Source organism: Peromyscus californicus, unplaced genomic scaffold, assembly GCF_007827085.1.
Source record: "Peromyscus californicus insignis strain IS unplaced genomic scaffold, ASM782708v3 Scaffold_12__1_contigs__length_115047231, whole genome shotgun sequence".
In the NCBI taxonomy this organism is placed as follows: Eukaryota; Metazoa; Chordata; class Mammalia; order Rodentia; family Cricetidae; genus Peromyscus; species Peromyscus californicus.
Window position 1 is genome coordinate 90,691,921 of NW_026294413.1, and position 24,256 is coordinate 90,716,176.

Genomic DNA, 24,256 nt, shown 5'->3' on the forward strand with positions numbered 1-24,256 from the left:
TTCCCAGTCTGGCCTCAAACTCACTAAGTAGACAATGACAATTTCTGATATGCCTGCCACCTCCATGGGACATGGTACTGAGGATCAAACTTGGGGCTCTGCATACAAGGCAAGCACTCTACCAGCTGACCTTGATCACCAATCCTTTTTTCCTTGCTTCTGGAGTTCATGTTATGACAACTTTTTACTCTCTTGATCTGTTGTTTGACCTTTATAGCTTTAAATGGTATTCTACTAGAAAAAGTAAAATTCTTCATGCTGCACCCCACTTTGATGCACTTGATAAACCATGGTTAAGTTTACTGCCAACCATTAGTAAACTCACTGGGATTTATATTACTAGCCATACCATGTAAAATATGTAAATCAACTTTGCTATGTAAGGAAATCTGTTTCAAATATTGCAAAGACTCAAAGAACACAAATCATATTTTTTTATCATTTTATTAGGAATAATTTCAAATGGGTTATGAAGAAAACGTATTCACTGAATTTGATGAGTTTTCAAAAAATTCTTAAGATATGTTCATCAATAAACAGTAAAGTATCAGCAGAACTATCATATACTGGGCAAAGAGTCAGGCTGATTCCAAAAGCAACATGCAACATAAAAAAGGTAACAATATAAAGGAAAACAATCTGCTGAGTATTAAAAGTTATCTCAATATGAACTCTTTGCAACCAGCACAGAATTAGCTATCAAATCCAAACCAGATTGACGAGGTAAGTTTGGCTGATGGAAGCCAGGAGTCAATAATGTGAGGGTGGTGGCTGGTGGGGAATCCTCAGTAAGAAAACTGAATAGTGTTTTGGAGCACATCCTTGGCTGGTACAAGCAGTATTAGAAAAATCTTTTTTGGCAAGGGGTAGAAATAAATACAAATGGAATGCTACATTTTTAAATCAGCAGACTGTCCTAGGAATGATAAAGGTGTCAGTAAAGTATCAGGGGAATAACTTTATAACATTATTGGTGTGGGCTCAAAAAACACTCAAAACAGATTTGTTTAAAGGTGTCACAAATATGTCCAGGCATTTAGGCTTAAGGAAAGTATAATAGTGGATACTTTTTTTTTTTCCCAAGGAAAATTTCTCTTACACGCAAGCATATTGCTAAATAGCAACATTGTGCTTGGTAAACAATAATTGGCAACAAAATAAGTTTTAAATGCTGTAATATTCTGCCCAAACCTGTCTCAGATATCCTTTAATAACCAAGATGCAAACTAATTTTGTTGTAACAAGTCTAGACCAATTCTATCAAACATGTCCTTGGTTAGATATCCAGGTTCATTTAACGTTTTGAAAGTTCATTTGACAGCCAATCGAGTCCCTCATACAGACCAGTTCCTTGTGTAGCACAAGTGGCTTGAACATACCACTGTGAAGAAAGGACAAGAAAATACTTGATTAACAAGATGATACATACTGCCATTTTTAAACAGAAAATATTAAGCCCCTCCCCATAAATGCCTAAGGGCACTACTGAGTAAGTAATTACAAGTATACAAAAATGGAAACTATAAAATCACAGTAATAAACACTAAGGAAATAGGTGATCTACTTGTATCCCACAAACATGAATTTAATGCTCTCAGTAACTACAAAGGTCACTCAAAAGAATCCTTTAGGAATTTGCTCACTCGATCCATTTAAAAGTACATCTATTATTATTCAATGGATTTATTAGGCTAGCTTTCCGCCACAAAATCTGAAGAGTAATGGGAAAATCTCTAACAAATTACCTCCCTGGTCCTTAAGACCCTCTCATTATAACCCCAAAACTAAGGAGAACATACGTGCAGATTTTTTAGACTTTGCTTTTTCTAGTGCTAGAGATCACACCCTAGCACACTCCTATGTGCTAGGCGAGTCCTCTGCCATTAAGCCACATTTCCAGTCTAAAAGGGGTAAGTATCTGAAAGATTTTTGTTGATAGTCTAAGAACTTTAACTTTTCATGTAATTTTACTGTTTTAAAAAATAATTTTAACATCTTTGGTCTCACATATTCCAAAAAGTTTCACTTTCACAGGAAAGATTCTTAATTGCTTGTTTTTGTTTTTTTGTTTTTTTTCTTAATTGCTTATATGAAACACAATGAAATCTAAATAATAAAATGAGACCATGTTTCAAAGAAACAACCCCCCCCCCCACAAAACTTGAAACACCTAGAAACAATTCACATTTAATGGATAACTTACTCATTTTTAACTGACTAGTTTTTTGTTTGTTTTTTTTTTTTGAGACAGGGTTTCTCTGTGTAGCTTTGCACCTTTCCTGGAACTCACTTGGTAGCCCAGGCTGGCCTCGAACTCACAGAGATCCGCCGGCCTCTGCCTCCCGAGTGCTGGGATTAAAGGCGTGCGCCACCACCGCCTGGCTTAACTGACTAGTCTTATTCCACCTTAGAAGAAAAGACTATCTTAATGTTGCAAAACCATTGTAGGTTTACCATGTTGCCAATTATCTGAGTATCAAATACCCTAGTAACTCAGAAGGGAGGGGAAGGGCACAAATTCCTATCTCCACAGTATGAAAAACATCTATCTCTTACAATGTATCTTTTTTAATTCTAATGGGACATCACAACAGTCTACACAATAAACAAACAGTATCTGCCTTGTTGACAAGTTAATGCAAAGCTGCTGTAGAGTATGGGACCCTATTGGTTTGTTTGTTTGTTTGTTTGTTTGTTTGTTTTTTGGTTTTTCGAGACAGGGTTTCTCTGTGTAGCTTTGCGCCTTTCCTGGGACTCACTTGGTAGACCAGGCTGGCCTCGAACTCACTCAGAGATCCGCCTGCCTCTGCCTCCCGAGTGCTGGGATTAAAGGCGTGCTGCACCACCACCACCACCACCACCACCACCACCACCACCACCACCACCACCACCACCACCACCACCACCACCACCACCGCCCGGCGGGACCCTATTGTTTTTTACTGTATCTTTGGTTTTTTTGAAGACATGGTCTCATGTCTGATACAATTTCTATGTTTATGTTGGACTTTGCCAATATATCAATCACTGATAGGTTATTATTAATAGTAAGCGCAGTATTTCTTATAAATCTATATTCAAACAAATGTGTCAGCTGAGGTTCTTCCCTAAGGTTCTGAAGTTAATAAACAAAGAGCACTAAATGATAGGATTTAAGATACAGTTGCTAAATTGTGTGCCTTTTATAAACAGCACCAAATGTAGGGCTTGGTATGACTGCACATGCCTGCAATCCTGGTGATTAGGAAAGAAAAGCCGGAGAATGTCCCTAAATTCAAGGCCAGCATAGGAAAAAAAACAACAAGCAAAGTATAAAATCTTTGCTCAACTACAGATGCTAAGTGGTAGGGTGATTGCCCTAACATGTGAAAGAAACGCTCTGGGTTCAAACCCCAACACCACAAGAAATAGTAAAAATAAAACATTTGTATTTAAAAAAAAACAAAACAAAAACCTTGGAGAACTATTTGAATGATACAAAATTAAGAATGTCTATAATCTCTACATATTCAACTCTTAGTACTGTTAATGTATCAATACAGAAGATAAAGTTAATAAAATTAAATAAATAGAAAAGTGAGAAACTACCAATATTTTTAAAAACAAAATTTAATGCAATATTTATAGTATTGAAATAAAGCCCGAAAGGGCTGGTTTTTAGTATGTTATGCATTTTCTATAAACCATATTACCATATTTCTAGAAATGTCCTATCTGTCCAAAGGAAATAATTATTACACATTTAAACTGGGCAGGCATGGTGGCATAGGCAGAGGCAGGCAGATCTCTGTGAGTTTGAGGCCAGCCTGGTCTACAGAGTAAGTTCCAGGCCAGCCAGGGTTACAGTTAGATCCTATCTCCAAATAATAATATTAATAACAATACTAATAAGCAGCTGAGTATTAGCCTAATTACCCTACTTTCACCAGTGAGGAGGTTAGTGTCACCTTCCAATACTTACTGTTCTGTTACGGAGAGACTGAAGACCTAACTTATCTGTCATCTCACTGATGGCCATAGCATTTGGCAAATCCTGTTTGTTTGCGAACAGCAACAGCACTGCATCCTGCAGCTCATCTTCCAGAAGCTGGAGATAAAGGTTAAGCCATTACCAGCTACCTTCTAAAATCAGACTACTCACAAATCTTAAATATGCATTTTATTCAACATTAAACAAGCTACTAGACACCAATTAAAGTTCTCTATGTAAATTTCAAGCACTCTTATAAATCTCATCCTTCAGTTTGAGCAAATAATGATTGGCCTTTAAGAAGGTGGTCCTCAATCTTCATGCTGTGACCCTTTAATACAGTTCCTCTTGTTGCAGTGATCCACAACCATAAAATTATTTTCGTTGCTACCTCTGTAACTGTAATTTTGCTACCATTATGAGTTGTAATGTAAATATCTGTGTTTACGATGGTCTTAGGTGACCCTTGTGAAAGGAGCATTTGACCCCCAAGATGGGGTCTCGACCCAAAGGTTTAGAACTGCTGAACTACATAAATAAATCAATAGACTATAGAGGGCTTTTCTGTGCATTCTTAAGAACTTGGAAATAATATAGTTTCCCAAGTTTACTTCTACCTCTAAAATGTGTGACCACAGACAATACCACAAAAACACATCTTGAAAATGATCAACTTAAAATACATACTTACCATTTTCTGCAGCACAGCTGCTCCCTCCTGAATTCTTTCTCGATCATTGCTATCTACCACAAAAATAAGACCCTAGGGAAAATTTTTTTCAATAAATTATAACAGTTAAACTTAAGGGCAACACTAAATATAAAATATACTAGCAAAACAGTATGGAGAATTAGACACATGGTAGAAAGTGTTCTTGCGTCCTGGCTAGGTTTACGCCAAGAAGCTAGATCTGATAGGAGGAAAGCTCAAGTGAGAAAATGCCTCCAGAAGAGCCAGCTGTAGGACGTTTTCTTTCTTATTCTTTCTTTCTTTCCTTCCTTCCTTCCTTCCTCCCTCCCTCTCTCTCTCCCTCCCTCCCTAGACTTATTATGTGCATGTGTGGGTGAGGTATGTGCACATGAATTTAAGTGCCTACAGAGGTCAGAGATGTGAGGAGTTGTAAGGAGTTGTAATAGCAGGCGGTTGTAAGCCACCTGATGTGGGTGCTGGTAACTGAATTCAGGTCCTCAGGAAGAGCCATCTCTGCAGCCCCTGTAGGATATTTTCTTAATTACTGATGTGTGAGGGGGAGGGCCCAGCCCACGGTGGGTAGTGCTACCCCTGGACAGGTGGTTCTAGGATGCTTTGATCATCATGTTTCATCATAGAAGTAGTAATCCTAAGACAGAATGTTTAAAAATAGTTTTTAAAAGTCTCTAACACAGGGGCTAGCAAGACAACACAGCAGATAAAGGCACATGATGACCTGAGTTTGGTCCCTAGAACCCACATGGTGAGAAAAGAAGAGACTCATTCCCACAATGCAAGTCTAAGTGGCATAACCTCTGCCCCCCAACAAACACCAGAAAATAAATAAATAATAAAATAAAATGTGACTTTAAAATTACAAAGAATTTCTGTTCTGGCTAATTTTATGTCAGCTTGATGCAAGCTAGTCATCTGAGAAGGGCAACCTCAGTTGGAGAAATGCTTCCATAGACAAGCCTGTAGGGCACTTTCCTAATTAGTGATTGATGTAGGAGGGCCCAGCCCATTGTGGGCGGTGCTATCCTTAGGCTGGTGGTCTTGGGTTCTGTAAGAAAGCAGGCTGAGCAAGCCATGAAGAGTAAGCCAGTAAACAAAGATCTTCCATGGTCAAGTTCAAGGCTCATCTATTGAAAACTGATTTAAGCACCATGTAATTTTAACCTACCATTCTTAAAATCCAAAAAAAAAAAAAAAACCCCAAACTTTATTAACCAATGACTACTTTTCTCAATGCTAAGAGAAACAAATGTTGCCCCCTTTCTCTTCCCTATCATATTAAATACAGTAACATGCAAGTAGCTAAAGAGTTACAGGTCTGAAGGTGTCCCTCAGAGGATAGGATGCCTGTCTGACAAGCAGGAAGCCCTGGGTTTGAGCTCTTACACTGAATAAAACTGGGTGTGGGGTTGCACTCCACTGTGATTCCAATATTCAGGAAGCAGAAGCAGGAGATCACAAGCTCCAAGGGACCATCAGCTATACTTTGACTTTGAGGGTGGCAGGGGCTATGTGAGACCCAGTCTCAAAAATAAAACAAATAAACAGGCTACATAGTGAAGACAAAAGGAAAAAGTGAAAGGCTCCTCAAAAATTTATGACCTATGTGGATTTATGTATGCAGTAAAGGCATGTGCAAAGTGTAAAAAGGAGAGATGACATACTTCAATAGTTTTTTTGTTTTAAATAAAGAAATTAGAACTGAGAATTGCATAATGGTGCTAGCATGTTCTTTTCAAGTGTATGAAATAACTTCCTGATAGTTTAAAGTTAATCATCTTTAAGAAAAAGCATTTTCATTAGTAAGAAGAGAACTGTATAAATATAATTTTTTTCTTTAAATTATTATATATTTATTTTTTGAGAATATAATTACATCATTTCTCCTCTTCCTTTTTCTCTCTCCAGCCCCTCCCAATCACCCCCAGCCTCTTGCTCTTTTTCAAATTCATGGCCTTTTTTGCTTTATTAATGTATTCATCCCTAAATACATCAATACGAGCTGCTCAGTCAACAGTTTTTTATATACTTTATCATAGAAATAAAAAAAGTTGTGCTCCAAAATGTTGCTTGGTAACTCCAATTGGAAGAAACAAGCCCTAAGCAAATATCTCATGAAAAATTCAAGGTTTGCATTGTCAAATAAGAAATCCGTAACAAAAAAAGCAACAGTAAGAATTTTAAAGCTATTCACAAATATAATTCTATACAACAAAAGTAGCAATGGGGAATAACTGAATTAAGACTTTTCTGAAAACTTCCACATGACACAGCATGAAATTCTCAGCTAATAAAATGATAGTAAATTGCATCTCTGTTAAAAGTTTATACCTTATATTATACTTAAGTGCTTGGTTAAATATTCTTTCTAAAACCCTGACCCCAACACAATTTTTTAATTAACTTATTTTATTTTTTAATGAGAGTGTGTGTATGCCTGAGTGTTAATGTGTGGGCAGAGGTGTCAGAAGAGGAGAGCATCAGATCCCCCTGAAACTGGAGTTACAGATGGTTTAAAGCACCATTTGGGTGCTAGAAAACAAATCTAGGTCTTTTGTGAGAGCACAAACACTGCTGAGCCATCTTCCCAGTCCCAATCTCATTTTTCTAACATTCCATTTTCATTTTCTAAATGTAAATAATGTCATCTGTTCCAAAGTAACATTAGTAGGAAGGAGATTTTGAGAATAAGTTCTAAGTTAGTCCTTTCCTGATAGTCTAGGATCAACAGTATGGAAAAGCTCGACTTCTAAAATTAAGTCCATCTGTTCGAAGAAAAGATGACTTAAAAAGCCAAACTGGGTGCAGCAGAGTTGGTTCCGTGGTTATGAGCACTTCCTGTTCGGATAAAGGACCCAGGTTCAGTTCCCAGCACCCACATGGCAGCTCACAACCATCTTTAACTCCAGTTTCCAGGAATCTAACAACTTCTTCTGCCTCTGCAGGCACCAGGCAAAATAAAAATCAGCCTTTTAAAAAAGGCCAGCCGGGCGGTGGTGGTGCACGCCTTTAATCCCAGCACTCGGGAGGCAGAGCCAGGCGGATCTCTGTGAGTTCGAGGCCAGCCTGGGCTATCAAGTGAGTTCCAGGAAAGGCGCAAAGCTACACAGAGAAACCCTGTCTCGAAAAACCAAAAAAAAAAAAAAGGCCAAATGAATTATTTAGAAAAGCAAAATAATTGGACTTATCTAATGATGGGAGAGGAATTTACCACAATAAACAATTAGTTTGATTTAAGTGTTGGAGTTAGAAGTGGTTAGGAATGCTAGAAATGCAAGCTAGAAGAGCTTAGTTGTAATTACACCAGGCCACACGGCCACACAGGGCTTTCCCTAGCAGGCAAGAACTCCCTAGGATGAAGAATGCTCTGGTCTTTAATTCTAAGGTCATCCAAGGAGGCCAGGACAAATCTAATCTCAAATTCATGATTCACATGTCTTACTAAGCATTCGAAACAAATATAAGGATAAGACTATTATTACAAGGTTTAAAATCAGCAAGATTTACATCATGCCTAATTTTACTTCAGATACACATGAGAGTTTATTGTGTTAGCTTCTATTTCCACAATGAAGTTTTTTTAAAGCCTGTACTTTTGCAAAATCTGTTTTCTATCCAAAGCCATGGAAATTAACACTCTTGTTTTTTAGTAAAAAAAATTATGCCACATAATTATTTTTATATTCATACACTTGTACTACTTAGGCCAGGATTGTTCCAGCTACTCAACAAGGGTGTTTATTGCTACCAGGCAATAGTATGCCTCAATGGAGAATAAGCACAACATTGCAAATCTTAAATATCCCAAGTGTTTAGTATACTACGTCAAAAATTCTCAACTTTGGTAGTAAAACAAACACCTGATGTATAAGTCCTCATTATGGTAGAAAAGACAAAAGAACTGAGACCAGGTTAACAACAACAAAAAAAGAGTTCCTCAATCTTTGCTTTTTAAAGATAGGTTCTCCCTATGGAGCCTTAGCTGGCCTGGAACTTGCTATGCAGGAACAGTCTGGACTGAATTTAGAGCCATCCTCCTGCTTCCCAAGTTCAACTACAGGTTCCAATTACAAGTATGTGCCATTGCTGTCCAACTATAATTCAATCTTGAAGTCACTTCTAAGTTTCTGTTTCCTCACATTTGGAAACCTCAGCATAGGGCCAGGTGGTGGTGGTACACACCTTTAATTCCAACACTAGGGAAGCAGAGCCAGGTGGATCTCTGTGAGTTTACAGAGTAATAAGTTCCAGGACAGCCAGAGCTACATGAGAAACCCTGTCTCGGGGGGAAAAAAAAAAAAAAACCAAAGAAAAGAAACCCCAGCATAATGGTGCATGCCTGCAATCTTAGCACTCAGAGAGGGAGAGAGAACACGAGAACAGAAGTAGAAGTGTTGTTCTTACCAGGAAATGAGTGTGCAAGCGTGCAAGCATTTGTAGTTGTCACAACCTCACTTGGAAGGTACAGTGGCTACTAGCATTTAGTAGGTAGACACAAAGGATGCTATTAAACATCCTACAATCCAAGAGAGGCCTCCCCACAGTTCAAAAATGTCAGTAGAGCTGCTATCATAAGAACACAAACTAGCCAAAGCAATACCACAAAAGAACTTGTTAGAAGTATCAAATCTAAGAAGCTTGTTCACAGGATCAATCTGTACTTTTAACAGATTCCCAGGTGATTCACACACTTACTAAAGTGCTAGAACACTAAGACTGCTTGGCTTACATGTTCAAGATTCTGACCTATGACTGGACTTGTGAGATTTTCAAGACTCCCTCAAAAGTGCAGCCAAATTTGACAACTCCCAATCTACACAATCCCTAAGGTCTCTTTCATGCCAGTATATCCTATATAATATAAAAATCTCCTACAAGTTAACAAAGCAGACTGAACTAAATCAAGTTCTACCACTGTCTTAGGTCCACTGTGATATATAACTCAAAATTAAGGTTAAGAATCAAAGGAACTACTGATAAAATACTTAATTCATTCTTGAGAACTCATTTACTCCTATCCAAAATCTCACTAGAGTAGCTACATTTAATTCTTATACACTATGTAACTGAACTTGGAAGGCATGACTAAGAGTATACTAAAGAATGAAATGGGTGATAAGAATGTAAACAAGTCAACATTCAATATAACATTCAGAATATGAAATCTATAAATTAAAGTTACAAATATATGGTATATCTCACCTGGGTATTCTGGAAGTAATGCCTCCAGAGAGGCCTAATTTTATCTTGACCACCGACATCCCATACCGTGAAACAAATGTTCTTATACTCCACTGTTTCCACATTAAAACCTGTAAGAAAAAACAAAAAACAAAATGACTACTGTCCATAATTAAGTACCAAGAAATAAACCCTTTTAATGTGGAATTCTCTTAGAATAGCTTTTTAAGTCTTACCAATATCAACTCTAAGATTAACAAAAACAAAATTTAATTTTTCACTGCATGTAATTATTTATAAATTTTCTTACCAATGGTGGGAATGGTGGTGACTATCTCCCCTAATTTCAGTTTATACAGAATTGTCGTCTTGCCAGCAGCATCCAATCCAACTAGAAGAAGACACCATAGATTTAAACTCTGAATCAAATATACATAAGCAATTCAACAATAATTTAGTTTCAAAGTAAAATGTAATTTTTCATTTTTCTCTCCCCCCCACCCCACCAACACCTTCCTAATCTTTGCCCTTTTCCTTGTAGACCTATAGACACAGAAAAAAAGGAACTGGCAGGCTTGAGTTCTAATCTCTGGGCACTGTATCACCAAGTAGGTGAGTGCCTTTGTTGGAGACAGGGTCTCTTATGTATCCCAGATTGGCCTCAAACTCATTATGTGGCTGAGGATGGCCTTCAACTCTTGATATTCCTGCCTCTATCTCCCTGAATACTAGTGCTAGGATTACAGGTGAGCTGTGCCTGTTAGAAATGGAGAAGCCAGTATAGTACACCAACTAAGCCACATCTCCAGATCAAAAATTAATCGTCTGTTTAATATTTACACAGTGTATTTTGAATAAATGCTCTTCATGCTGGAGAGGTGACTTAGTGGTTTAGAGTAAGTACTAGTTTGGTTCCTCACAGCCACTATCACATGTCTCATAAATGCCTTTCACTTCAGCTCTAAGGGATGCTCTCTTCTGGCCTGCACAGGCAAGTACACTCATGTGCACATACCCGCACACTGACATAAATAACTAAAAATTAAAAGTGAAATCTTTCTTTTAAAAAGTTCTTAATGCTGGGGGCGGGCGGACATATATAGCTATGTACTAGTCTCCTGATAGGACTAATTTTGACTAAATCTGTATCAATATCAAATATGCACAAATATGATTCAAAGTCTTGATTTGTGTTTTGAAAATGGTCCTATCATATTGTTCTCCAATTCTTAATTTTAATCTTGTTGTTGTTGTTATTCTCTAAAACAGGATCTCATGTAGCCCAGACCCCAAACTCACATTGTACCAAAGCTGGCCTCAGCATCCTGATGCTTCTGCCACTGCCTCTCAAGTGCTAGAATTACAGGCATGTGCTATCACATATGGCTAAATGTTAATTCATGAGATGGAGGTAAGTAGAAGGGAATGTGCTTGTTTATGGGACAAAGTCTATATTAGAAGGTATTATATAAGCCTCTTTATTATAGTAATAGTGAAGAACAAATTAAATGCTTTTAAGTATGACTCTCAAAACCTATATATTGTCGATTAAAACTCTCATAAATAAAAGATCAATATCAAATAACTTCATTGAATGTACTTTTTTTTTTAAAGAACACCTCATTTGGCTGCCTTCACTTATTTTATCCCAGAATTTAAAAACAAAATCAACAGAGCATTAGTTTAGGCAAAAATACCCACTTAATGTTTAAATCAAACCACAACTTAAGACATGAAAACAGTGCTAGCAGGTTTTAACCTCACCTATCAGGTTATAGTCCTGTGCACTTCAATGTGACTTTTTAGTTGGTCCAAGAGAAATGAAAAGCTACAGGAGTTGGACTTCAACCTATAGAACAACCTTTTCAACCCATATCCTGAAAACAGTAGCATCTTTCTGATGCAGTTTAAAAGGAAGAAAGTCAGCACTCCTCTTGACAGCAATAGAAAAGGCCCCTAGGCCGTGACAACATGAACATGGTTTGTACCCCACCGATTTTTAGGAATCTACCTTGGTGAAAGGGAAGGTGAGGAGGGGTGTTGAGGAGTGAGAGAAGGGTGGGAATCATCCATTCATTTCCTTATTCCGATGCTCTCTAGTTGAACCCTGACTCTCACTTGCTGATACTGGGTACCAGCTTTTTCTTTCCAAAGGACTATGACATATATTAGTCAGTGACTAGTCTGCTCTCACTTACAGACCCAAAAAAGGCTAACTGTTACACAAGTATTTTGTTTTCCAAATGTGAAATAGTATCAACAAGATGAGTAAATCTGAGGGTGGTAGCTCAATGGTAGAACTCCTGCATAGCAAGTACAAGGCTCTAGATTTGGGGAAAGGAGCAAAAACAAAAACAAAAAACAAAAACAAAAAAACCCCAACCAGATTTTAGCGTAAGACCTCTTTGGGTGATTGTGATCAAATTTTATTAACATCAAAATTTACCTTTGGGCCAGGTGGGATGTTGTACCTTTAATCCCAACACTTGGGAGGCAGAGGCAGGTGTAGCTATGAGTTTGAGTCTACACACAAACTTGTTCACAAATGTGCACAATGACATTATTTATGAGAACTAAAAATAACTATAAATAACTGATAAGTGGATAAACAAACTAAAGTTTTCCACACAAGGGAATTACCATCTGGCCACAAAACATCACAGACTACTACTACATGTTACACAAATGATGAAAACAACTATGGCAAGTGAAAAGGCCAGACATTAAAAAAGCCACACATTATTATTTCATTAGCTAAAATGTCCAAAACAGTAAAACCTATAGAAACACGACTATTAGTGGTTACCATGGATGCTAAAAGAGAAAAACAGCAGTGACTGATAAAAGTTATGGGATACTATGCCATTACAATGAATGAAGAGGTGTTGGAGAGACAAGAAAGACGGAGGACTAGAAGTGGCTTTTTGTTTGTTTTGATTTGTTTTTTAATTAATATTTTTTAAATTTTCTTTTGGGAGGATGCTACAGGGGTGAGGTATGGAGGGACTGGGAAATGAATGGGATTGGGGTGCGTGATGTAAAATTCCCAGAGTCAATAAAAATTATGTTAAAAAAAAGCAGTCATGGAAATATTCTAGAATTTGACAATGTTACACAACTTTGTAAACATAACAATTATACTTTAGGGGTGGCACATTTTTTATTACAGTTTATTTAATTATTTTGTGTGTGAGTTTCTATGTGCATGTGTGTGGCTGCATGCATGAATGCACAGTGCCTGGGGAGTCAGGACAACGTGCAGGGGTCACTTCTGTCCCTCCACCATTCCACTCCCAGAGACTGAAGTCCAGTGGTTAGGTCTGACAACAAGTGCCTTTATCTGCTGAGACATCTTGAAGGTTCACGGTGGCTTATGCTTTATGAACATGTACCTCTATTTACAAAAATCAGAAAAACAAAATAGTTGGTCAGTGGTGTAATCTCAGATTATGGGAAATGGGACAGAAAAATCAGGAATTCCAACCCAACCTAGGCTATATGTGACCTTGTGTCACAAAACACCCACCAACGTAAGAAAGCTAATTCTGATGCCAGAGCTCTCAAATAGTATTTATATAATGTGATCTTACTTTTAAGATTTTAAGACTACTATAGCTTAATATTCTATCTAGTTCCTCAGAGGTTTGACCATTTAAACTGAAATTGGGACTACCAGTTACAGAAAAATAAGGTTAGGTTTTTTTTAAATTAATGTTTGGATTTTTTCTTTTTTTTTTAATGTTTGGATTTTCTACCCAACATAGTTGAAGAGTATCTTCCCTTTTATCAATGAGTTAATTAGCAACAAACTATCAAAGGTTAGTAATTATGTTTGCAAATAATGGCATAAGAAAATGCTTGTAATATATTAAGTAAAAAGGAACAACACAAAACCATTTTAAAGGAATAAAACCTTCTAAAATGTGGAGAATAAATATGACAAGTAGGAGCTGAAGAGATGGCTCAGTGGTAAGCATTTACTGTTCTTTTAGAGGACTTGAGTTCAATTCCTAACACTCACACCGGGCAGTATACAACCGCCTGTAACTCCAGTTCCAGATCTCTCTCTCTCTCTCTCTCTCTCTCTCACTCACTTACACACACACACACACACACAGAGTAATAATAGTGAAATGGTTGAATAACAGGTGATGATCACTTTTTTCATGTCTAAATTTCACAAAAACTACTTAAAAAAGAATCAGAACCAAGAATTAACCTTAATAAAAAGATTTATAAAATGTTTTTGAGGGGAAAAAAATGAAACATCATTCTAAGCTTAAAGCCTCACTTATTAGTATATTTTTATTACTTATAGTGTATTTTTTAAAATTGGCAAATAGAGGATCCTTCCCAGTACTCAGGAGATACATCAGAAGTTCAAGTTCTCCTTAGGAAGCAGGTCAGCCTGTGCTATATGAGATCCTTTCTCAAAAAACCTGGCAAGATGGCTCAGTGGTTAAAGATCATCCTCAGAAGCCTTTTCCCCAAGTTCAAAGAAAATAGGTTAAAATTAGTAACTCCTCTACCAAATACATTAGTAATTTCAGAAATAAAATTTAAGTATTGATTTACCAAAAGCACACCTTATCATAGACCTCAAAGATATGGACCTATCTTACACTTCAGAGCTTACTGCTTTCTAACTCTGGCTACCTGAGTAATCTAAGGTAGAAACTAACTGTCCTTCAACGTAAATTTAGTATTATTCAAGTGAGTAAATTTCCCTTATAAATAACTAGTACATCATTTCTGTTGATCAAGAGTTTAGAAGATTTTGGGGCTGGAGAGATGGCTCAGAGGTTAAGAGCACTCGCTGCTCTTCCAGAGGTGCTGAGTTCAATTCCCAGCAACCACATGGTGGCTCACAACCATCTGTAATAAGATCTGGTGCCCTCTTCGGGTGTGCAGGTAGAACACTGTATACATCATAAATAATAAATCTTTAAAAAAAAAGAGTCTAGAAGATTTTAAATTCAATATATTGTATTGGCTATTTGTTAGTGTTTGAAACATGGTCTTCCTGGCCTCAAATTTGAGATCCTCCTGTTTCAGTCTCCTTGGTGCTCGGATTACAGGCACACAACATCACACTAACCCAGGCTTGACTTATTTTTAATTATGGTTAACTATTAGACATATCTTCCAACATCTTCTCTAATTTTGGGAGAGCAGCTAGTACGGAAATTACGTTTTCATCTTCACAGTAGCTGGGTAATCCAGACACATTAGCTAACTACTACTGTCTCTTTATATGCTTTGAAACAGTAATCTAGGACTACAGATGTAGCTCAGTGGTTGTGTTATATGCTCAAAACTCGAGACAATAATTTTAATCCCCAGCACCAAAAGAATAAACAGACTATGAAAAGCTTTTGACTCAAGGAGGCATATATAAGCCTGATAAAGAAAATATGAGCCCATTAATGAGAGAGAGGGGTTAAAAAAATCATTCAGGGCTAAGTTTAGGGTACAATATGTAGACTACATGCACAAGGTCTTGAGTTCCAGTCTCAAAACCACACCACAAAGCAAATACACACACAGGAGCACATGTGTACATACAATCATCCATTCACTGATATTCCCAATACTTGAATGGGTAAGATACCATAAAAGTGATTATTGATTACAAGGTCAGTCACTCATAAAGCCACAAAGAAACAACAACAAACCCCAAAACTCTTAGGAATTACCAAACTTCCAAACCACTATGCTCCCAGTTCATGCACATAACCCTGACACTTATACTTCCTCTAATGAGTTATCATAAAAGTTGACATTATGAATAGAGTGCTTTTAGCCAAGGAAAACTCCAGGTGTGGTGGCACACATCTTCACCCCCAGCCCTTGGAAAGCAGAGGAGGGTGGATCACTGTGAGTTTAAGGCCAGCCTGGTCTATACAGTGAGTTCCAGAACAGCCAGCGCTATGTAGAGAGACCCTGTATCATAGAACAAAAACAGCAAAAAGAAAGCGAACCTGAGTGATCATCTACTTAACATAAAGAGTAACCCCAACCCATGACTTCTTTCCCTTTCATCATCACAGCAGGTTAAAAGCTTGCCTACTTCCGTCTTCTTCCCGTCATTACTTGGGATGGATGGGAAAGTGTCTCAAACGTGGTAAGGTGCTTAAAGCATCATTTTACCCTTCTCAGCCATTCCTTTAGCCAGCCCAGGACGGTAACAAAGAAAGTCAGAATCCATCTACAATAAATTCTTTCTTCTTCAGTAACACAATCTTGTACTGGCTAATCTCAAAGACACTCATTTATCTCAGTCCAAAGTCCTTCCTTTGACTTCAGGTCCTTTTCCACACTGGCAATTTCCACCCACGTAAGGCTTAAAGAACACACCGGCCCTCCTAAAATAACTGTCCTCTTCACAAAGGGGAGCTGAGGAACTGTGAAAGAAAACATTTTCCCTTAGCTTTGTGAATGAGTCATGAACAATTGTTTTCTGGATTGTAAAGAAGCTGAACAATAACCAACTTGTACCCCCATACTCTGCAACATTACAGAAACTGAAGCACTTCTTGGTAGGGGGTGCTCAATACGATCCCTTTCTCCTCATACTCAACAAGTGTCAAAAGATACTATTCAGGTCCTTGGAACTCAGCTGTGAGGTATTAAGGAGAGAACTCGCACTTCATCCTTGTGAATGGCCTCAGTGGGCAATAAAACCTGCCACTGAGAAGCAGTTTTTAAACAAACTATTTTTTAATAGATTACCCCGAACTCAAAAGTCATGTTCAGTTCAGGTGCTTTAGAACTATCCAGTTAAAAAAAATTTTTCGTTTCTAAAGTTGACTTTTTAATTTTATTATTATCTAGGCCAGATAGATAAAATTAGTTTGAAAGAGCAAAGATAGTAAACCAAACAGGTTCAGTGTTTTAGGTTTAGAGCTGAAAGACGGTCACGGGATAAATTCTGTTTTCACAGAATAAGCTTCATAGCCATGAGAAAGTAAAGTCGAATCCAGATCAAAGTAAAGTTTAGTAAAATGAGCTCAGAGGACTCCGGGCTTTTTGCTCAAACCTTGGGTGCTCCTTCGCCACAGTGGGCCTGGTCACTTCCTGCCCCAGGCGGCTCCTGGCTGGGCTCACATACCAATGGTGTGTGCACAGGGCGTACACGACCAGGAAAGGGGGAGGAGGAAGGCTGGAGTCGCCCGGCCTCACTCTCGGCCGCTGCCCACAGCGGAAGATTGCACCCTTAGGATGGCCTCGCCACGGTGAACTAACCCTGGAGCTCGGCTCTCTCTTCTCAGGCTCTCAGTTAGATCAGGGAGAGAAAGGCAAGCAAAGCCGAGAGCGAGGAAATCTGGCCCAAGTCTCCGGCTCAGCCTCTGTGGGAGACAGATCACTCACCCCTCGCCCCCATTGTTCCCCCTGAAGCAGTCTTCTTGTCCGCCCTCCCCCACCTCGGCCGGGGAAGGCTGGGCCCGAGGCCCCGGGCAAACACCTGGCCCTCCCCGGCTCCCGGCCCCTCACTCACCCATCAAAATGCGCATCTGCTTCTTGCCGAAGAGGCGAGAGAAGAGAGAGGAGATGGTGAGGCCCATTGCGGTCGTGGCACTTGCGACGGTCCAAAGAGGGGGTCTGCTGCGTCCTCGGGCCTCCTCGGTTCCGGCTCACGACCAACGGGGCGGAAGAGAAAAGGCTGAAGACGGTCTCGCTGGCTGGCGTGTCGGCGAAGCCGCGGGACACGACGTAGCGGGACCGGGAGCTGCTCGGCGACTGGTGCGGTGGCTCCGGCGCGGCGTTAAGTGTTCGGCTGTGCCACGTCACACGGCGGCCGCGGAGGCTCTGGCGGCGGCCCGCCCGCTCCAACGCGGACAGAATCGCGTCACCGCGGCCCCACCCCCCTGCGTTGCAGACGCCGCCCGCACCACGGCGCCTGCGCGCACAGGGCCTGAGCCGGCTTCACCGACGTGCGACCCACCGGAGGTACGGCCCAGCGAGGACGGTTTGCACATGCGCACGGAAGGACAGGCAGGCTCCCAGGATTCCTTGCTCCATCGCTTCCAATGGGGTTCGGAGTGAATGGCTTCCGCCCGGATGAGTGAGTTGTAGTCCACGGTTCCAGGCTGGCGAGATGTGCATTGTGGGCTAAGTAGTGACGTTCTTGTTGGCCTTTGGGTGACTTCCTCCTTCCGGGGAGCTTTGGTGGTTCCCCACTCCCACTAATGTAATCGAACCTTGCACGCGACCAAGATGCTTGCCACAATGAAGAAGCGAAGAAAGACCCTGTTTTAAACAATAAAGATTCTTTCCAGGCTAGGTGGGGAGATGGGCGGAGACGGATTTCATGTGAAATATCCTTAAATAACTCGGCTGCTCACAGCAATCTGGGATAGGAGATCCAACGACAGCCCGCACAACAAAGGAAATTCGTATAGAATTTTTATTTATTTATTTTTTACTTATAGACCTCTAAAGTCTCCCTCTAAGGGGAAAGAGGTCTCTGAGTTTAGCAGTTTAATTAAAGTATTAGATAGTAAATAAAGCGTAGCAAATAAAGCATCTAACAGACCCTAGCATCTCCGGAGATACTTAAAAAACAGACCTGCTGGTAGAGTAAAGGTGGAAAGCTCCTAGACCTGATGCCAAGTTATATTGAAATCGCTAATCCCACTAATTACAAGAGTGCTTCAAGGCTTTTTGCCTTCCTCTACCAACACTGAGACTGAATAGAGGATCTCAAGCGTGCTAAGAAACGTTCTTCCACTGCCAGGCAGAAAAGGCAGGACGACCTCGAATTTGTGATCCTCTTACATCTGCTTCCTGAGTGGCTGGGTTTCTAGGCTTGTACCACCACACCCAGCTGAGTATTTATGCTTTGAGAAGTCAAGTAAAGACTGCTTTTCTGAGACCTTTTCATTCCCAGAAGAATAATGAAAGATTCGCTACTGTTTTACTGGTTACAAAATAAGGTATAAATATCATTTGTTTTTTTAAAGAAAATTTTCTTATGACTTTCACCTCCTCCCACATACTTCCCCTACCACCATTGCTGAAGTTTATCATCAGAAGTACCCACAATCCACCCTTGTTAGTGTTCACCAACTCTTAAAGTTTGTAAGCATTTTCCCTATTTAATGTTATTGGCAACACCCCACCTTTCCCTCTTGTCTGAAAGCATTAAGAAAGCAGAAAACTTGGCACACCACAGTGATAGGGTGATGACCAAATAAACTAGGGTCTATCCATACTCTAGATAGAATACTATGAGGAGTTAGGATGAACCAGAACTCTACTCAGTTGTCCTAATAAAAACATCTCCAAAGAGGTTTAGTGGAGGGGAGAGGGAACACATAGAAAATACAGTAAGGTGATGTAAAAACAGATTTCTGGGGATATAGCTCAGTTGGTGAAAGTCTTGTCACAAAAGCTTTGGGTTCATTCATCCCCAGCACTGCATGAGACCAGTTGTGACACATACATACCTGCAGTCCCAGCACCTGAGAGGCCGAGAGGATAATCAGAAGTGTAAGGACATGCTCCACTACAAAGTTTAAGGCCAGCCTGGAATACATGAGACTGACTGACAAACAAAAGACAAAGTTCTGCAGTCAGATAGGGCACATTTGTAATCCCAGCACTTGGGGGAGACAGAAAGTGGAGGAAATGGAAGACAAGGTCATCTTGGCTAGATAGCAAATGTGAGTCTAGCCTGAACTATATGAGACTTTGCCCCACAATAATGCAGATCATCATTACGTGTCTGTTTATATGCATGCAGGAATGTGAACTCAGCACAAGATTTCAAAAAGAATTCAGTAGTCAATAGCACTTCCCTGATTAGTTATGGAGGAAGGGAACCTTTCCAGGGAATGGAAAAACCTGTACGAAATAGTCAAAAGACAGCTTTATTTGTACTTTTAAAAAAAATCACTTCATTGAGATATAACTTATGGCAATGATTCACCAATTTTTAAGTGTACAATTAGTAACATATATTCTGTAGTATCCATTTCTAAGGCTAGTGAGCATAGGGATAGCTCGGCAACTTAGGACCCTTCTTAGCTTGAGCTACACACACATCTTTCCCAATTAATGCATCTGTAACCTGAAACCCTTGCCTACATTAAGCTGACTTAATTAATTAACTCCTGAGAAACCCTTAGTAACTCCCCTTTTGTGGTCAAACACATACTCAGGAGCAAAGGACAATGGGACAATCCAGCCAAAACTGGCTTTGGATGCATATGCTGTAAGGCAAACTGTCATGAGAGTGAACTTTTAGGGAAAAACCACTGATTATCTTATTCCTATTTATGATGGGGCATGCATATAATTAAAATCAGATACAGTATAAGAAAGGACATGTGCAATGAACAAAGGCTTACAAAACACAAGCCTACGTATCAAAACAGCAAACCAAAAACCAAAAACCAAAAGAAACGAAAGTACCCATACACCACCCCCTAGGAAATAACTCCTCCTTTTCTTAAGCCCATAAAAGGAAGCCCCAAGCAGTAACCAGGGCTTTCTAGGGCCCACTGCTCCCCTGAAGCACATATACTCTATATTTTCACTGTGCCTTGAATAAAAACCTTTGCTACATTCCTATCTGTGATATATAACCACTGGTAATATTTCTGTTACCCACAAAAGCAAGCTTACCCATACTCCTTTGTACTTAACCTCTCTGTGCTAACAGCCTCTAGCCAATCATTGACCCTAGTATTTTTTTAAGGTTTATTTGTATTTATGTGTATGTGTATATCTGAGTGTTTCTATCTACTTGCATGCAAGTCCCCAAGGAGGCCAGAAGAGGGTGTTGGATCCCCTGGGGCTGGAATTACAGGCAGTTATAAACTTCCCAATGAGTTCCAACTCTGGTCTTCTGCAACAGCAGCAAGTATTTTTAGCTATCTCTCTACACTGAGCTATCTCTCCAGCCCCTATTTAATAATTTTTTAAAGCCCCAAATGAAAACAGAGATGCAAACAAACCAGATATCTTTTTAAAATTTTTAATAGAGAAACAAACAACCCAGATAACCTTTAAAAAAAGATAATAAAAGGTACTAGAGAGATGGTTCAGTGGTTAACAGTACTTGCCATTCTTCCAAGTGCGCTCTCTCTGTCTGTCTCTCTGTCTCTGTCTCTCTCTGAAGTATTATAATATGCCAGGCATTGCATTTAACATACAGTATTTCATTCAGTCTTCTTACTTTGCCTTGTAGTAACTTAGCTTGCCTAGCATGCATACAGCTCTCTGTTCAAATTCCAGTACTGCAAGTAAATAAAACTTAATCTCAATTTAATATATACCACTCACTGTTCAGAGAATACAAGTGACTCAGTTGACTAATTAGTTATACAAACAGTAAATTTTGCCATTGCTTTCCCTTAGGCCCTGTAAACAGTATCATCAATCTCATTCTTTGATTTTAATCCATTACTTGTCTTTTGAAAAGTTACATCTTCTGAACTTTATTTATCTTCAATAGTAGAAAAGTATCTACACTACTAAGAATCTTACCCACCTACATTTTCTTCTGTAGGCATCAGTGTGAGAATTTCTGGAGTCTTTAGCTAGCTCAACCTGTTACCTTTCAGTAACTCTGAGAATCTGCTATGAAGTTAAACCTTCCCTTAGTTTTCATGATTTCTATAGTCACCTCTCTTTGTTCTTTTTAAATTTCTCATTTCTATTTTATGTGTCTGGGTGTTTCGCCTGCATCTATGTCTGTTCATCCTGTGCATGCCTGGTCCCCAGTGAAGCCAGAAGAAGGTGTCCAAGCCCCTGAAACTGGAGTGATGGACAGCTGGCTGTGAGCCACCATGTAGGTGCTAGGAATCCCATCTCAGGTCTTCTAAAAGAGCAGCTGGTGCTCTGAACTGCTAAGCCAGCTCTTCAGGATCTACTTTCTTCACTCTTTTTAAACAAGATGTTTTATTTATTCCACATGATTTTGGGAGAGGGTCTTGTACATCTGGATCTAAGCTTTCCTGAGGTCAAGGTTGTGTTTGCTCTTTAATAGTTTTGAGAAATATTGTTGACTTGGAAGAAAATAATAAAGTCTGTTGACTTTACTAAGTTCAAATTTACCTACTTGCCCAACTGAAGGGAAGGCCTTACCCTTACCTTATTGCTTTAGGAAAAAATATTATATATGCATTAAACTATTTTAACACTTCTTACAGGACATTTTTATTTAATAAATTTTTCTTTTTTTGAGACAGTTTTCATGTGGCTGAGGATGACCTTGAACTTCTGATCTTCTTATCTCCAGGTGTTTGACACCATGTCCACTTTATGCTGGGCTTGCTGCATGCTAGGCTAGGATTCGACCAGCTAAGCCACATTCTCAGCCCAGAAAACTTAAAAACAGAGTGTAACTACTAAGCCATCTCCCTTCAGAATTTATAGTGGTTACATTCTGACTTCTAGATATTTTCTACATGCTTTACAGTAATCTCATAAAGAGTATACCAACTGAGGCCATTATTTCAGTATTGTATCTACTTTTATAAAGGTTCCAGTTAAATAAATGAAGGCAAGAGGAAATAAGAAATGTGTGTGGGGGTGGGGAAGGGAGAGTCCAACCATATGCCTTGCATGTTAGGTTGCTCAAAGATAATGTCAGATTCACTTACTATGTACCACAGCAACATTAATGAAAGAAGGTTAGGTCTCAAAGCTTCCCTTCACACACATCTATGGCCTTTGTATGGTATGAATGGTTTGTTTTTATTTTCACTTTTTGTTTGTTTGAGACAGGGTGACACTGCAATCCAGGCTCGCCTCCACCTCACTATGTAGCCCAGGCTGCCCTCACACTCAGTAATCTTGCCTTAGCCATGCTGGGATTATAGGTGTGCGTCACCATGCCTACCCAACACAAATTTTTTTTTTTTTTTTGGTTTTTCGAGACAGGGTTTCTCTGTGTAGCTTTGCGCCTTTCCTGGAACTCACTTGGTAGTCCAGGCTGGCCTCGAACTCACAGAGATCCGCCTGGCTCTGCCTCCCGAGTGCTGGGATTAAAGGCATGCGCCACCACCGCCCGGCCACAAATGTTTTATATGCTCCCAGTTGTTGAAAATATCCCCCATGCTTCAGAAAGTTAGGAACAAGCTACCTAACAAATGTTCCCCAACCCTGGAATTAGAGTTAATGAGTCACTAATCCTGTCTTCAGAGCTGGTAGTGATAATGAAACCATTACCTCATGTTAACAGGATGTGGTGGTGTAGATATGTCATCCTGGCATTCAGGAGGCTGAGGCAGGAGGATCACAAGTTTGAAGATATCCTGGGATGGCAAGTTCCATGCCAGGCCATACAGCAAGATCCTGTATTTTTTTTTAAATCACCTACTATTAAATTCATATGTATATGTTCTCAAATTTTAAAACTTCTTAAGCCTAGAAGCCCATTAAAACTAGATTGCTAGGTCTTCCTGCTAGCAAAAATCAAGGAACAAGGATGATATTTATCACCTAGAATAATACAAACACCAAACCAGCAACATATGAGACAGTGTTTCAGATGCAGCAATGACCCCTAAAAGACAGGAAGCAGGTCCTGGAGACTTGGCTCAGTAGGTAGAAGTGCTTGCCACACAAGCAACAGCATCTGAGTGGCAATCCCCAGAACCCACATGAAAGGTATATGTATGCTCCTAAGGCGAGAGGAGAAGCAGATACAGAAGAATGCCTGGGAGCTCACTGGCCAGCTACCCTGGCAGATGTAGTATCCACTCACATGTGTGAACGAGTGTGCACATGTGTGCGGGCACACACACACACACACACACACACACACACACACACACACAAAATTAAAAAATCCATTTAAAAGAACTCTGTAATTAATATTATACTTGATTAGAGACTGCATATTTTCCTTTAAGACCAGGAATAAAATAGAGATGTCTACCCTTAACAATAACATTCAGTATTGTACTACAAATACTAGCCAATACAGTTAGATAAGAAAAATTAATAATAAAAAGCAATCCAGACTAAAGGAGAAGTAAAACAGTCCTTATTATATGTGGCATAATCTTTATATAAACAGTCTGAAGCAATATTAAAACTTTATAATAAAGGAGTTGTCAGATAACAAGATCAGTGTATCAAAATGTGCTACTCTTCCACATACTAGTATTTTAACTAAATTTTCAGATGAAGAATTTCAAGTTGAAAACTAAAATTTTAAGAATAGAATTTGCAACTTCAGAAAAATATGTCAGGCTTCAAGACAAATCTGACAGACATGGAAAAACTGAATCCTGAAAACTACAAAATAGTTCTGAGCAAAATTAAAGAATACATAAATAATGAGAAGACATACTCTGTTCATGTTTCAAAACCTCAGTGTTACGATGTCAATTCCCCATCAGTTGGTTACTTTTGGAATCCCAGCCCTGGAGAGATGGAGACAG

General features: G+C 39.3%; 1 protein-coding gene and 1 pseudogene across 1 annotated transcript; one reads left to right on the forward strand and one right to left on the reverse strand.

Annotated features, from left to right (window-relative positions):
- Nucleotides 1-428: 428 nt before the first annotated feature.
- Arf4 (ADP ribosylation factor 4) lies at nucleotides 429-17,729 on the reverse strand. The gene is made up of 6 exons (XM_052733830.1): nucleotides 17,356-17,729; nucleotides 10,168-10,248; nucleotides 9,879-9,988; nucleotides 4,662-4,733; nucleotides 3,962-4,087; nucleotides 429-1,381 (listed from the first exon to the last, which is right to left on the reverse strand). The coding sequence occupies exons 1-6, from the start codon at nucleotides 17,420-17,422 to the stop codon at nucleotides 1,295-1,297; spliced, it is 543 nt and encodes a 180-aa protein (XP_052589790.1). The 5' UTR covers nucleotides 17,423-17,729; the 3' UTR covers nucleotides 429-1,294.
- LOC128108102 (uncharacterized) lies at nucleotides 11,758-11,858 on the forward strand (annotated as a pseudogene).
- Nucleotides 17,730-24,256: the final 6,527 nt, after the last annotated feature.

Coding starts and splice junctions, on each gene's coding strand:
- Arf4 (XM_052733830.1), bottom strand. CDS start 17,422: ATGGGCCTCACCATCTCCTCTCTCTTCTCTCGCCTCTTCGGCAAGAAG. Junction 4,734..9,878: donor ATTACTTCCAGAATACCCAG/GTGAGATATACC, acceptor AATTTTCCCTAG/GGTCTTATTTTTGTGGTAGA. Junction 1,382..3,961: donor AGTCTCTCCGTAACAGAACA/GTAAGTATTGGA, acceptor CTTTCTTCACAG/TGGTATGTTCAAGCCACTTG.